The following is a 13,697-nucleotide window of genomic DNA, read 5'->3' as shown; positions in this document are numbered from 1 at the left end:
TTTTATTATTTAAACGTTACATTGCTGATATTTTCCGTGACAAAAAAAGCCCACAGTGTTATCAGCCTGTGGACTTTTCCATTAACTTGATTAGTACAACTTTTGCAGCTTCAATCAGCCTCTCAGATTTGTATCAGTGTGATAACATGTGACATCTCTAGCTGTTTGCTATCATCTCAGAGTGTTTATCATGAAAAGGAAACTTTTTTTTTTATCAAAGTACTAAAAACAGAGGGGAAAAAAACTGTATCAGATGTAGAAGAACTGCAGCACATTGCAGATTTCTCTTCTTGCACAATATAAAGATTTGAACACTAGTTCCATCCCAGGACCATCACCATTGCTGATCTCAAGCAAGTTTTAATGCTGCTTAACAGGAAAAAGGGGGGTACAGAAGTCATTTGGGTTTCAGTTAGTAAAAATAAGCCTCAGTTTCGTTCTGTGGTAAGGTAAGACGATCAGAGGTAAACAGGTATTTTTGAACCCTAACCTCTGCAATCGTATTTATACATTACCATGCTGTGTTTATTCATTTCCTGTTGAAATGGTATTATAGCACAAAAAAAATGTTTGGGGGTATTCCCATCACAATATCTACTAATACTTGCTGCAGCATACTTCACAAGTAAAGCAGGCGATGCATTATGTAACTGGGCCCTCAGGCCGTAAAAAAACACGGGTGCATGATGAACAAGATACATCCAGCTAAAGTGAGATTCAGTCTGCTAGTGTGTCTTTACACATTTGTAAATAAACAAAATCATGAACCCTAGAGGAAGCCGTGAAACTCACCATCAGCTCTTATCTTTTGTAACATCTTTCACCAAAGACGTACACAAAACCCCAGTTTCAGCTAATCTGCTCTCAGTGCATATTGCACAACACCCTTGCAGGTTGCACAATAATTAGCATACTCTAATATCAGGTTACTTGTTAAATTGAAATAATAATAATGATGATATAGAAAGTGCTGTGGTGGCTTAAAGGTAGATTAAGGCATGCAAACTTGGACTGCGTGGCTTTTTGCTGTTTAGATTTCACAGGAAGAGCACGTAAATGTACTGTTTTCTGTAAATATGAATAAAACAACTCAGGAATAAATAACACACTAAATAGCAAAGAAAACCTATTTTTAAAAAAGTATTATATGAAAGTCAAAAGATGTTGATGTGCAGTATACAAAAGGTAAAAATCTTAATCCTGTTTAGACATTTACAGCCAATGTGCAGAAAATGTTAACACACAAATACGTGTTTAGAGGTGTGTTTTAAATTTGTGTCCCTAAAGCAGATGAATGTCTGACAGAAATAAGTGGATATCTTACGCTGTAGGTTTAGAGCTCAGTGAAAGGTGTTTATATAGTCATTTCTGTCACATGGCATCTCAGGCTTCACTGTTTTTGCAGCTTATCAGCTCATCGGTCATTCAAACTGAGTTTGGATGATAAGACGGCTGTGTCTTCCAGCTTTGTGCCCATTCAGAAAGTTACTACATGAAGTAACCTTAAAGCTTTAGATGCACCTCAGCAGGTGGGCTGTGGAGCATGTCGGCCCAAAGCACTTCACCTTTTGCTTCCTCTAAACAAGCTAAACGGGCTCTGGTAAAGATTTCATGACAAGTGCAAACAAGTGCACCGTCAGACAGACTGTAATATGAAACACTGCTAGGTTAAACTCTTTTCACACGCTTTCATAAACAGCTGCTCTCTTAAAAAAGCACATCCTCTCCCACCAGTGACAATGATAGCGGTGAGTGACAGCTATCTGTGTGAGAAGCCTAAGCGGTTACGCCTCTCAGTCTGCGTTTAAAACCCGCTTTACAAAAGAGTCAGGACAGTATGACTCAATCTTTGGGCTGAGCTGGCGTCTGGTGCGATGGATTGGCATCCACCCCTGAGGATGAAGGCGACGCTGCTGATTGTGTTCCTGCTCAAATCTACCAACATCATCAGGCTACATGGAAGTCCATTAGCAGGTTATAATTCTTACTTTGCTTTTTTGTTTTTTCATCAGATTAAAGACAAATGTACAGCTGTAAAATGTAAGTGTAAGAACTTTAAAGGTCTAGATGTAACAACACTAACGCAATAACGGCTAGATTAAATGGCTAAATGAGCTTAAGCTCTCAAATGAGGTTCTTCATTATACAATAAAGTGACATACTATTTACTGTTTTTGTGCATTTCACCCTAGTTGCTAATCTACAATAACCATGATACATCAAAAGCAGCACTTAAAAGATGTTTTGCAATGCCTGGATCTATGTCGTTGTACAGGTTGTCCATTATTTTGCTAAGTCCATCTCCTGGTGCTCATGGCGTCATGTCAAATTGCCCTTGAGAAAGACACTGAACCCCAAAACGTCGATCAGCCAGCTCCTCAAGTCATGAATTGTGTGCACTCAAAAAGATAGAAAAGTACTATCAAAGTGCAAATCATCATGATTCAGTTGCTTCAAGCAATTGGGAACTGTGTAAAAATGTAGCTCATGCGAAAATATTTCTGAATAATTCTGAAACTTCCTGTTGGTTCTTCGCTTCTAATTGTTTGCTTTCTTGGCAGAGGCAGAGAAGGTAGCGCAAAGGGGGGGGAAATAGCACTAGTATTAATGCACGTTTGTAAGAGCTGAACTTGACTTGTTGATCTGATACTGACACCTGATCTATGGTTTTAGCTCTCTTTAGATTAGAACATTAATCACACTGCAGATCTCATTGTCTCTCATATAAACACAATTTCAGTGTGTATATAGGCCAGTCATGCGTGTTTTAAGCTATTACAATATAAATCTATTCTGGACTGGCTAGCACATGGTTATTCACTAACAGTCTTGAGTTAAACATGGACTTGAAATATTTCTACTTCATTTTGTTTTGCTCTCTAATCATAACTATCTTTTCTATGGGTTTCCTAGGAGCGGACTACAATCTTCACTGTGTCAATGATTACCTAACCACCGTCTACTGCTCCCTGAACATCACTCCATCAGAAAACACCTCAAACAGCAACAGCTCCTACTGGCTCATTTTTACAGATATCGAGTGAGACTCTTTTTACTAACGTGTTTAAGAATGATGGGTCACCTTTAACGCCATGCACCTTATTGCTGCTTCTCTTTTTCTCACAGAACGTACAAGTGCATGCTGACACACACCAAAGAGAACTATTTCTGCACATTTACAACATCGCCCGATTATGGCGATACGTTTACAGATTTAGATGAATACAAAATCTCACTTTGCCACGACCCAAATGAGGAGTCTGAAACCTGTGACGTGCTAGATGAGCAGTACCTACCTGTGCACAACAGTAAGCAGCATAATGATCATCTGTGTTGGCAGGACTCATAAATGTATGAATTATTGTTTTTTAACAGTCACACATCTTCTTGTCAGTTAAACCAAACGCGCCGTGTTGCCTCTCAGTCAGCCACAACTCAAGCCACCACCACTTTGGTTGGAAAAGCACCTACGAGACTTACACCAGCTTCACTGATCTGCCCAACAACCTGGAGTATCAGCTCCATTACTACAAGAGGGGAGAACACAAGGTATGCTTCAGCTAATCAGCAGGAATGACAAAGGGTAAAACTGAATGGTAAAAATCTACAAATGAAAACCTGTTTTTTATGTTGTGAGGTAAAAGAAAACACAGTTTTCCAAATGTAATAATATAAATAAGAATAAAAAATTGAAATCTTCTATACTTTCTGGTAAATATCTAACTCTAAACTGAGATGTCAAACAGCTGCAGTGTTTTTATCTGCTGGTGCTGTGGGTGTTAGCTCAGTGTGGCGACAGTTTGTGGCAGAAACTGTGAATTCATTCATGCTAAAGGCATTTTACACCGCTTGTTGATCTGATTCTGTCTCTGTGAGCACAAAGATTCAGGTTATACCTGTTGGCAAGTTGAGGTTTGTATTAAATAGAGCATTGCACGGGTTTTCACACTTCCACAGTTCCTCTACATGCTGGGACTGGCTCGAGTAAAAACTCTAAAAGTGAATTAAAACAGGGCATTTAACCATCTGACACAATCAAACAGAGGTTTTACACATTTTATATGCAAACAGCTCCATCGAGTAGTGCAGTCATGTCAAACGCATCTTACAACATTAGGCAGAGTAGTGAAATTCCCCTTTCTGTTGGTGTAAAGTTTAACTATACGTTTCATCTCGGCGATATCTCAATGTAAGATAAAAAAGTGTAGTTTCAAGTGTTTGTCTCGGTTTTTCTACATGATAAAGAAATGCTGCTGGAGTAAGTGAAAAATCTGTCAGCACGACTACAGAAAAAGTTCTGGTAGTTCATTGCCCAAACTGTCCTGTAATTTTAATAGAACAATTTTGTTATTTCAAATGAAATAACAAATAATTTAAAGAGAAAAAGAAATGAGAAAAGAAACAGTCGTCTTTATAGTAATTAGCAGAAAAAACAGGAAAGTGAAGGAAGGTTTCTCTTATTTAATTGCTTATCTGTTGCTAACAGCTATAATAATACAATTAAAAGTTCAAAAATGATCCCCTCCTTTGCAAGTTCCAAAACCATCTACTGGGCCAGATTTGAGTTCTTGTCGACCGGACTCCAGCACGCATGGTCTTTTTTTTTACACCCTATTTTTGACCCTCTCTTGCATATAAAAGATCTCTGGTTCAAATCCACGTTCAGGGTGTTACATGCTGATGTGCTCCAAATGATGGTCCCTATAGGCCTGGGTAAATGTGTGTCAGAGATAAATCTGGGAGACAGAAAGCAGCCAAAAGTTTTGGCTTCAAGCTCTGTTTTTTTTTTTCTTCTTCTATTATAGTAAAATGTGTCAAAATCTGCTGTTAAAAAACTTACACGGTTCAAGGCAGACGATAAGAACTGGGACACTTAAGTTTAGTAAATGAATGGGTAAACAGGTCCCTGAATGGGAGCATGTGTTACCAATTTTCGGCCTTTTTCTCCAAATTCTCAGAGTCTTCTTGTATTATGTTCTGTAGATGATCACATATTTAAAGGTTTTACGACTTCTTTTTATTAGGTCGAAATTGTTCCAGAATTTGGGGCATGAAATAATACACATATAAAGGCTAATTTACACCATTGAGGCCTGCTCTCAAAAACTAAACTAGTGTTTAAAGTTAGTTTTGAGAACGCGCAGGGCCAGTAAGGAGCGTGACGTCATGTGGTTGGTTGGTTGCGGCTCGTAGACTTACATTAGTTTATTTTATCTAACTAGTGACAGAATCGATACTCTTGTGGAAAATGATGACACTAAACCTGTAAATAAGTTTATAAAGAAGAACAGAACAGGGCATTTCTGTCTTCTGAAAATTAATGGGATGCTTTTATGTTTTATTTCTTTCAGGTAAAAATTCGTGAAATTAGCACACAAAGTACGGGTATTTCTTTGGAAGATCAGAACTTTGAACCAGACACCGAGTATAGTGCTAGAGTACGGTCCATTCCCAATAAGGCTACGTACCAAGGCGAGTGGAGTCACTGGTCTGATGAGGCTCACTGGAGGACTAACCCTGCCGTGGATGGTGAGTCTCAATAAAAATTAAAAAAAAAAGCAGCTAGATTTAGATAAAACAATCATAAGCAGAAATTGATTTCTTGGATTTCTTCTGCTTCAGTATTTTCTATTGTTTTCCCCACACAGGTTTGTCAACGCGCATGTTCATTTCTGAAATGTGTAAGAAGGTGCTCATTCCCATCTGTGGGCTGGTGGTATTCGTCATACTGATCTGCTACGCTCCTGTTAAAAAGTAACGTTATATCATGTAAAGCCTCACTTTACAAAACATTAAGTTTCATCTAAAGTCATTTTTTGTACTATAGTGCACTCTCTATGCTCACAGGTGGAAGCAAAATGTGTTTATCCCAACTCCGGCTCCCTATTTCCACACCCTGTACAGTGACTGCCAGGGAGATTTCAAGGTAAGTTCAGCTTTTCATGTAAAAAAAAAAAAACGAGTCCCAAACTTAATGTCATTAGGATGTAACTGACCTTGTGATTGCAGAGCTGGGTGGTTACGCAAGAAAACACAGCAGACACGCTAGAAAAAGAGGAAACGCTTCAGATCGACACCTTGACAAAGTGTGCAGAAGTCCAGGAGGATGACTGTCGTCCACCCCACTTTGACCAGCACGCGATGGAGGGCAGCTCCTACAGCAACATAACTCCTTCGGTCTGTGATACCACTCTCCTGGGCGTCCCGTACGCTGTGAGCACCATGATTCCACTCTCAGCTCAGGGGAGCCCAATGAACAGCCTGGTTCTAGACTCCCAATTAGGGAGTCCTTCTGGAGACTCGGGCTGCTGGCTCTGCAGTGACACGTCCCTAGAAAGGGATCCTCCCTGGTACTGCAATGAGTACTGCACCCTGAGTGCCTTCCAGCAGTCCAGTTCTGTCCTGGCAGAGCACCATGGGAGCTTGTAAAAACAAATCTTGCCCAACAGGGATCAACTCAGAAAGCTTGAAAGTTGTCATGAAAAGGAATATTTTTCCACTGGACGGAGTAGTCCACGTTATGATTCAGTAGCTAATAGAACCTGTAGCAGAAATAACTCATTTTATTACTCCTTCTCGTTGTGGGGTAATTTTGACATGCTCTTCTTTATAATGTTAACTCAGTTTATTGTTAATTCTGCGCATTAAGCTATAAATAGTCCTCTTGAGGTCCCACCACAGGATTTCAATCAGGCTGTGGTCCAAACTTCTGGGCCATTGCAGCACCTTGAATTTGTTTTTTTCTTCCCTTTTTTTTTTTAACAATTTTATGTAGCATTGAGTTACATGTTGTCCGTGTACTACTTCACTTGTTTTTATATTTTATGCACAGTCCAAACCTGTCTGGAAATAGGGTGAAAGTCTCATTTTGTGACTCATCCGTTTTGTTTCTGTATTACTGAAATGCAAAATGAACTTCTGTGTATATTCTGCTCTTAATAAAGAAAATACATTTTGTAGAAAGGTTTATTAAGCCAACACATACATGAACAAAGCACCATATAACCTTAAAGTCTGATACAGAAGTAAGCCTACCTGCCTCAGTCACTGTGGCCATTTTTATTTATAGCAAACACTCTGAATAACAAAAAGACAGCCAAGGCAGCAGAATCTATTGTATATTACAGCATGCTGAATAGAAAACCTGGGAAAGAGAATTAGACAGAGCCATCTAGAGACACTAGTGAGATACAACAGTATAAAAGTGCCATTCATTATACAGCAGTTGAAATACTGACAATGAAGTAAGCTAAATTTTACATTAAATTTATGGAAAATAAAGGAGGAAACAAAAAGAAAAAGACCCTGTGAAAGAGCAAAATAAAACAAAACGACATTTTCTTCCTTGAAACATTGATGACAGTCAGCTTGCATGGGAGTTGATGAAACCGGTACCAAGCTGTGTCCCTTGCACGACATAAGACAATTATTGTTTAAAAAGAAATTACCAGGGTGCTGACGCACCCATTCCCTCCCAGCATTATGCGCCAACCGGCAATTAAGAACAAAAAAAACTGATAGGTCAGAGGAGAACGGATGGCACAGAATGTGGAGTTTAAATAGAAGTCTTTAAGCAAGTCCCGATGTGAGAGGAGCACATTCATAGAGAGACTGAGCCGGGAGGTGATTCTTGTTAAACCCATTCCTTCCGTCTTCGCCCTTACGAGGGGGAGAATTTTTTGGCTTGTGCTCGAACTCTTTTTTCATATTCTACTCTGTTTTGGCTGAAAAGAGATTAAAAACAAAACAAACAGAAACAACAGTTATTACGACTGCTTACTCAAAACAGGCACAGCATGCTGCTCAAAAAGTAAACATCTTTAATCAGTCCGTGGAAAACCCTAGAAGTTCATGTGTGATACAGGAGTTTTTGAGACCTCTACATCAATGAGATTTCTTTTTAAACCCTTAAACTCCTCTTATGTGTTTTAAATCGTCAGAAGGTTCAATAAACACTCCTGCTTCAAAAACATTGAATTTTTAGGGTTCAGATTTTACAGGGTTAAGATAAATAAATAGTTCCCTGTGCTAGTTATAAACTTAAAATAACATGAGGTGCAATCTGAAAATTCTTATTTAAATTTGGCCTTTGTCCACTCTGTATTCCTGTGTTGCTCTATACTGCTCAGACCGCTTTGACCCCACTGTGGAATTCCCCATTTTGACCACCTGCAGGTGCAAATCTATGACGTGTGCTGGATCATCTCCAGGACAACCTTTAAAAGTTCATTCTCATGAGAAAGAAGTTGTTACAGGGCCAAATCTGGCAAGTGGTGCAGGTGGCTATGATTGTGTTAGCGTAGTTAAAAACCACAAATGACACACATATCAGACCGCGTGCACTAAATGTTCTCCCTCAGATGCCTCGAGACATTAAAGTAGAACTCAGCATTAAGAGTCTGACCCAAGGGGGCAAATTCACTGTGGATGTTGGGTGAAAAATGAGGGGAACGCTTTCAATCTGATTGTGTCTTTAGGCTCGGACACTTCAGGCTCTTAATGAAGCCAGAGAAAAAGTTGTCATCAAGTCTGAGGTTCACTGAGTGGATTAAAAAAAATAAAATAAAAAAATGTGAAACACCATAATATAAAAAGACCCCCACCGCCCCAAACACACTGAGGCCTCCAGTGCACACAGAAAAAGTCTGATCCCTCTATATTTCTGCATAAAGATGTACATATTTAAAGATTTGTATGAATGCTATTTTTTTAAGAACCCCGTCTTAGTTATCACTAATAATAATTCTGCTCTTGTGGGCATATAAATTATTAAATAAACAGCCATGGTCTACATTGCTTTCCTTTCTAAAACCATGTTGGTTTCAAATTCAAGTAAATCTAATCAACAGTTATTTGGTTTAAATAATTCTTCATTTATTGTAAAACAAGACCTCCAACTCCCACTTAATAATTTGCCCTAAGATGTCAGTGGCCTTACATTTTTGAATAAATTGCTGGTTTGGTGTGAATTAATCGTCACTCACCAGTAGATCGTGTAAGCCTCTGCTTGGGCTGGATCCTGGATATTTGGCTCATTTAGCAGTTCCTGGATACCTAATAAGATCTACAAGATAAAAATGAAACATTTCAGAAATTCACCAGGTTGGGATGCTTCTGTGAAGGCTCCTTAATATTAGTCAACTTAATACCGAGTGCACACACTTTATGCAACACTACTTGCTCCACATAATAGTCATGATTGACTATTTCTAAACACTGAATACAAGTTGTGATGCAAATATTTTAAGCTTATGGTTTGACTCTCGATTTAGCGTTGTGCTTCTCTGCCTCTCAGGCACAATAGAAATAGGCGTACGTCACACTTCACTTCCCCATCGAGACTCGTTTGCTTTACAAGTGTGTTTGTTAATCTGGAGGACTGTCATGTCGCCAATTTACAGCTGAGCTTTTCCAACTTTTCTTCCCTTAAAAAAATAAAAAAATTTGGTGACAAATGTAGCCACTTTGTGTACAATCCTTGGTTAGGAGAGACATTCAGTAGACAAGTGTGAGGAGTTACAAAACAAACTTACTGTGTGATTATTTTACATGTAAACGTGGCTTAAAATGACAGCACAGCCACCGTCTGTGCTTCATGACCAACATTATCAAAATATCACCCAGCCTGAAAGCTAAGCGAGGGATTCAAAAGCCTACGTGTCTCGTTTTCCTATCAGCATCAAAAAGTTTGACTGATTACCTGATAAACTTAGATAAGGTTCCAGTTTAGAAATGTCATCTTAAAATCAGAAAACATCTGGAACTTTAAGAGACCATGTGAACACACTCACGCTCTTAGGTTTTAAGGTCGTTACTGTAGATGAAATTCACTTTACAACACAAACCTGCTTTATTGTGATGGCTGGTCTCCAGTCCTTGTCCTCCTCTAGTATCGATAGGCAAACTGTGCCTGATGGATACACGTTTGGATGGAAGAGTGGAGGCTCAAATTTACCTGAAAGATGGCAAAATGTTAAGTGGGCTTTATGTTTCAGGTATATTATACATACCAAACAAAAGGGGTTAGACTACTAAAGTCACTGCGTGCCCAGACTGAACTGTTCCACTGAAGGCAGCAGCGTCTGTTGTTTACACAAACAGTGCCTTTAGGTCATTTTAATTTGACATTCAGACAACGTGGAGCTCGTGTTGCAGGATTAGAGCCGGTATAAGCCACGGTGCTCTGGCCTTGTGTGGCAGGTAAGTACGTTAGTGTTTTGAGACACACAACAGGAATCTGCTACTTGTTTGTAAGCAGTTTTTTACCATCAATTTACAACAATATCAGGTCTAAAAATCAATCAACTGGCAAAAATCTCGCACAACCCGTTTAAAAGGAACAGCAAATGACGCATGCACGAAAGCATCTATTGGCCATGACCCTGAATTAACACCAAAATTGCAGCAACATTGTTATATCGCCAAGCTTCGTCAGCTCCAACATGCTTGCTGCACTACTTAAATGGCTTTAATAGCGCTGCCAAATTAAAATAATTAGAACAGAAAGTCTGCATTTGCTCTGCTGTGTAAAGGTCAAGCAAAGGTTATTCTGGAGTTTTTCCTAAAGAGCAGGATTTTTCATTTAACCCAAAGACATTAATCACAGCCACTGGAATAAAGACACTTTAACCAGTTTCCACTGCTGTTTATATAATAACAACAAAAACATGAAGCTGCTTAGATTTCTATCAAATAAAGTTGAAAACTTGGCGTTTGTAATTATCCCACAAAGACCAGAAAACAGTCATGTATTCAACCAATCACAGCCGAGGTGTCGAACATCCCCAGCACTGCTAAGCTTCAGTTTGACAGCTTAAACACAGGTTTCCAAAGGATTACTGCACTAACCTTAAATTAAAACCTTTGGCTTTAAATCAGCCTCTTTCTCATTACCATAATAAACTAACATGTCTGAAGAGATTCATCATTCAGTGCTGCCAAATGTTGATGAGAGGAAGGCTTAATTAGCTTTTAAAGACAGTTTACAGATGTGCCGAGTAGGCTGGAGGATGCACATGAGCCTGCACTTTTCTGTTCCATTTCAAACCATCAAAACTTCAAAGAAAAATATATATATTTTTTTTTAATTAACGTAATCTGTCTGTAGATAAACATAACCAAGTTTGTACTGGCATACAAATTGTATCCGATAATGCTAAAGGCTCTTGAAAACATGGGAACTCTACTATGCTCCAGGTTTTACTTCCAAATAGATTTCCCAAAGCATCTGCAGGCCAAAATGATAGCTAGTGTATTTGTCACATTTACAGGCTGAATGCACAGCAACTCACATTTTGGAGGTGAAGACGGATAGTCGTCCTTGAACAACATGCGCAGCTTGAACAGGCCTCCTTCCCACGGAGTCTGAGGAGAGATGATCATTAGATCAATTTAGAAACAGAAGGCTACATCACTGACTCTTAAAAGTTACTACTACTACTACTACTACTACTACTACTGCCAGTCAAATTGTAAAATTATTTTTAAAACTTATCATGGTTTAATTTGTTTTGGGTTGTTTTTGCAGAGCAATTACTAATACAGTATGCTTTACACCCACTACAGTATTCTCATTGTCCTAGAAAGATCATTGAGCCTTTTTTAATTATGTAAAACAAATCTACTCGGCATGCAAACAAATCTATGAAACACATTACCCCCTTTTTGCCAGGAATAGCACATTCCCAATTCATGAGATTCATGGTTCCATCCGGGTTTTTTGTCGGTACTGCAACAAATCCCTGGGAAGAGTAAGAGTTGAAATTTTAAAGTTTGTTAGAAAGCAAACACTTTCTAACCAACACTCAGGCAGGCTTTCATCGCACGGATCTCGTGAGCCAATACTTACAAAAGGATGGTCCTTCCGCCATGCTTTGCGCTCCTGGGCAAGCCGGCTCAATGCAATGCCTGACATGATTTGTGGACTCCTGCAAAGAAAGAGGGTCAGGTTGACTAGAAAACCAGACATCTGGCTGTCCTGTCTTCTGAAATGAATAGCTCTTTAGCTTTCCTTTGTTTTAAAGATAATAACAATAATAATAAATTAATTAATTAAGAAACAATTTCCTTAGTATTCTAATTCGACATATTTAAAGTTTTAGGCAGCTAGTCAAAACAATTTAACCTAAATCATACTCTAGAATGACCATTAGCTGCAGCCAAATTTTGAAAAACTGTGAAAGTTTCCATACTGTAAAGAAACCAAGAGGACATCCAATGTTATTACAGAGCAGCATCACTTCAGGTCCTTTTCCAACTGGTTTAAGTTATGAGCCTCCTCCCTACCCTACTCCAAAAAACCAAAGTATTGTGATATTAACATTTCTCGTGTGTGAAATCACACGGACACGACGTACAACATTCAACCTGTTTATGGCGCATATTAATTTAGGTACTTTTCTGACTTGCATCGAGTCACATACCGTGTTGCCAGCTCGCGTCGGTGGCAATTGGGATGCTGCATAGGAATGTCTATAAACGCTAAACACTGAAGCTAATGACAACGAGATAAAGCAACAAAACAATGCTAGTCATTAACGGCCACCGCAATTTATCAGTACGAGACAAACGGACTTAATCATAAACTGATGTTCTAGTATGCAATCTAAACTGTTTTTATCGGCCTCGGGGCTTGTGTGTTTAAAAGTACAGCTTATTTCAACAAGTCTGCGACGCTAAAAGGCTAGCCAAGTTAGCCGGTGGAGATAACCGCTCCAGAGGAAGAAAAAAAATTCTACCATTTTCTACCGTTTCCGCGACCAGGGATTTAAAGCTAAAAAGGGGATCCATGAAGATCTTACTCATTATACGTTTGCTGAACTTCGGCGTGACGTTGCCGTCAACAGACACTTTGACAAACTGACAATCAAAGCTATTTGATTAGCACGCTAGCCGGTTAGCTTCATAAGCTAACTCATGTGCGCCAGAATGGAGCTACATCCCAACAGGCGCTGGCGCTGTTAGCGTCTGACACGGCCTGATGCAGCACAAAACTGCGCAATTGCACTTGATTTCGAAGACAATTTTTGGATGGGAGAAGAACGATCACTTGCTCTCTTCTAACGCATAATAATAGCAACTGCCTTGTAGAAACAGGGGTGTGAGATTTTCCACCGGGATGAACCACATCATTATCTTTTAAAGAATAGGGACAAAGAACGCCAGAGCTAAAAGGCGCACATTTATGCATTACCAAACTAGCGAAAATGGCGCAAACTGAAGCGGGTAAAATGTAATAATACACGACAAAAATGAACGTTTCCGCATTCAGGATGTATTCCTACCTTTCAGTATGGCTGCACTGGCTCTAGTAATTAAGCGAAATGAATTAATCGTGCTCAAATCCCGTTAAACCTTGTAAAGTTTCCCTCCTGAAAAACCACCCGCTCCGTCTCGAGCCAGAGACAGCGATGCGAAACACTCATCCGTCCTTTACTTCCGTCTTTGCTTAAATACCTCTTGGAAAATCCGACTGCGCATTTCTCTTTCGGAGGTTTAGGTTTTGAATGTATTTTTTCACCTGGCTTGGGTTTAGTTGAAAGAGTTTCCCGAGCTAGTCGTTTATTAGCTTCCATTTAATTCGAGCAGCCTAGCTGCCGATGTTAGAGCACAGTGCGTTAGAAACACTGTTATTTAAGTTTATGTCGATGGGGAAATTCCACCTTTGTGGTTCTTACTGTTCGTTCATGCGCCGTTTA

The 13,697-nt window shown here is 39.3% G+C and overlaps 2 protein-coding genes across 2 annotated transcripts; one reads left to right on the top strand and one right to left on the bottom strand.

The window, feature by feature from the left end:
* The first annotated feature begins 34 nt into the window (after nucleotides 1-34).
* On the top strand, nucleotides 35-8,571 carry LOC146512914 (interleukin-21 receptor). The gene is made up of 8 exons (XM_085169566.1): nucleotides 35-1,974; nucleotides 2,914-3,040; nucleotides 3,127-3,308; nucleotides 3,395-3,549; nucleotides 5,352-5,529; nucleotides 5,649-5,754; nucleotides 5,848-5,926; nucleotides 6,010-8,571. The coding sequence occupies exons 1-8, from the start codon at nucleotides 1,875-1,877 to the stop codon at nucleotides 6,427-6,429; spliced, it is 1,347 nt and encodes a 448-aa protein (XP_085025692.1). The 5' UTR covers nucleotides 35-1,874; the 3' UTR covers nucleotides 6,430-8,571.
* Nucleotides 6,953-13,582, bottom strand: ube2ib (ubiquitin-conjugating enzyme E2Ib). Its single transcript, XM_085169579.1, has 7 exons — nucleotides 13,284-13,582; nucleotides 11,849-11,927; nucleotides 11,658-11,741; nucleotides 11,292-11,364; nucleotides 9,846-9,955; nucleotides 8,985-9,064; nucleotides 6,953-7,724 (listed from the first exon to the last, which is right to left on the bottom strand). Exons 2-7 carry the CDS (start codon nucleotides 11,912-11,914, stop codon nucleotides 7,661-7,663), a joined length of 477 nt encoding a protein of 158 aa, XP_085025705.1. The 5' UTR covers nucleotides 11,915-11,927; nucleotides 13,284-13,582; the 3' UTR covers nucleotides 6,953-7,660.
* Nucleotides 13,583-13,697: the final 115 nt, after the last annotated feature.

The sequence above is a fragment of the Neolamprologus multifasciatus genome, chromosome 8 (genome assembly GCF_963576455.1).
Source record: "Neolamprologus multifasciatus chromosome 8, fNeoMul1.2, whole genome shotgun sequence".
Lineage (NCBI taxonomy): Eukaryota > Metazoa > Chordata > Actinopteri > Cichliformes > Cichlidae > Neolamprologus > Neolamprologus multifasciatus.
Note: the sequence above shows the minus strand (reverse complement) of the source record. Positions and strands in the feature narration are given on the sequence as shown.

What these genes read in the sequence shown, in the direction of transcription:
- LOC146512914 (XM_085169566.1), top strand. Translation starts at nt 1,875, where the DNA reads ATGGATTGGCATCCACCCCTGAGGATGAAGGCGACGCTGCTGATTGTG. An exon ending in ACAAGAGGGGAGAACACAAG is followed by an intron (nt 3,550 to 5,351) that starts GTATGCTTCAGC and finishes TATTTCTTTCAG; the next exon opens with GTAAAAATTCGTGAAATTAG. An exon ending in ACTGCCAGGGAGATTTCAAG is followed by an intron (nt 5,927 to 6,009) that starts GTAAGTTCAGCT and finishes TTGTGATTGCAG; the next exon opens with AGCTGGGTGGTTACGCAAGA.
- ube2ib (XM_085169579.1), bottom strand. Translation starts at nt 11,914, where the DNA reads ATGTCAGGCATTGCATTGAGCCGGCTTGCCCAGGAGCGCAAAGCATGG. An exon ending in CAGCCATCACAATAAAGCAG is followed by an intron (nt 9,065 to 9,845) that starts GTTTGTGTTGTA and finishes TTTATCTTGTAG; the next exon opens with ATCTTATTAGGTATCCAGGA. An exon ending in GAGGCTTACACGATCTACTG is followed by an intron (nt 7,725 to 8,984) that starts GTGAGTGACGAT and finishes ATCTCTTTTCAG; the next exon opens with CCAAAACAGAGTAGAATATG.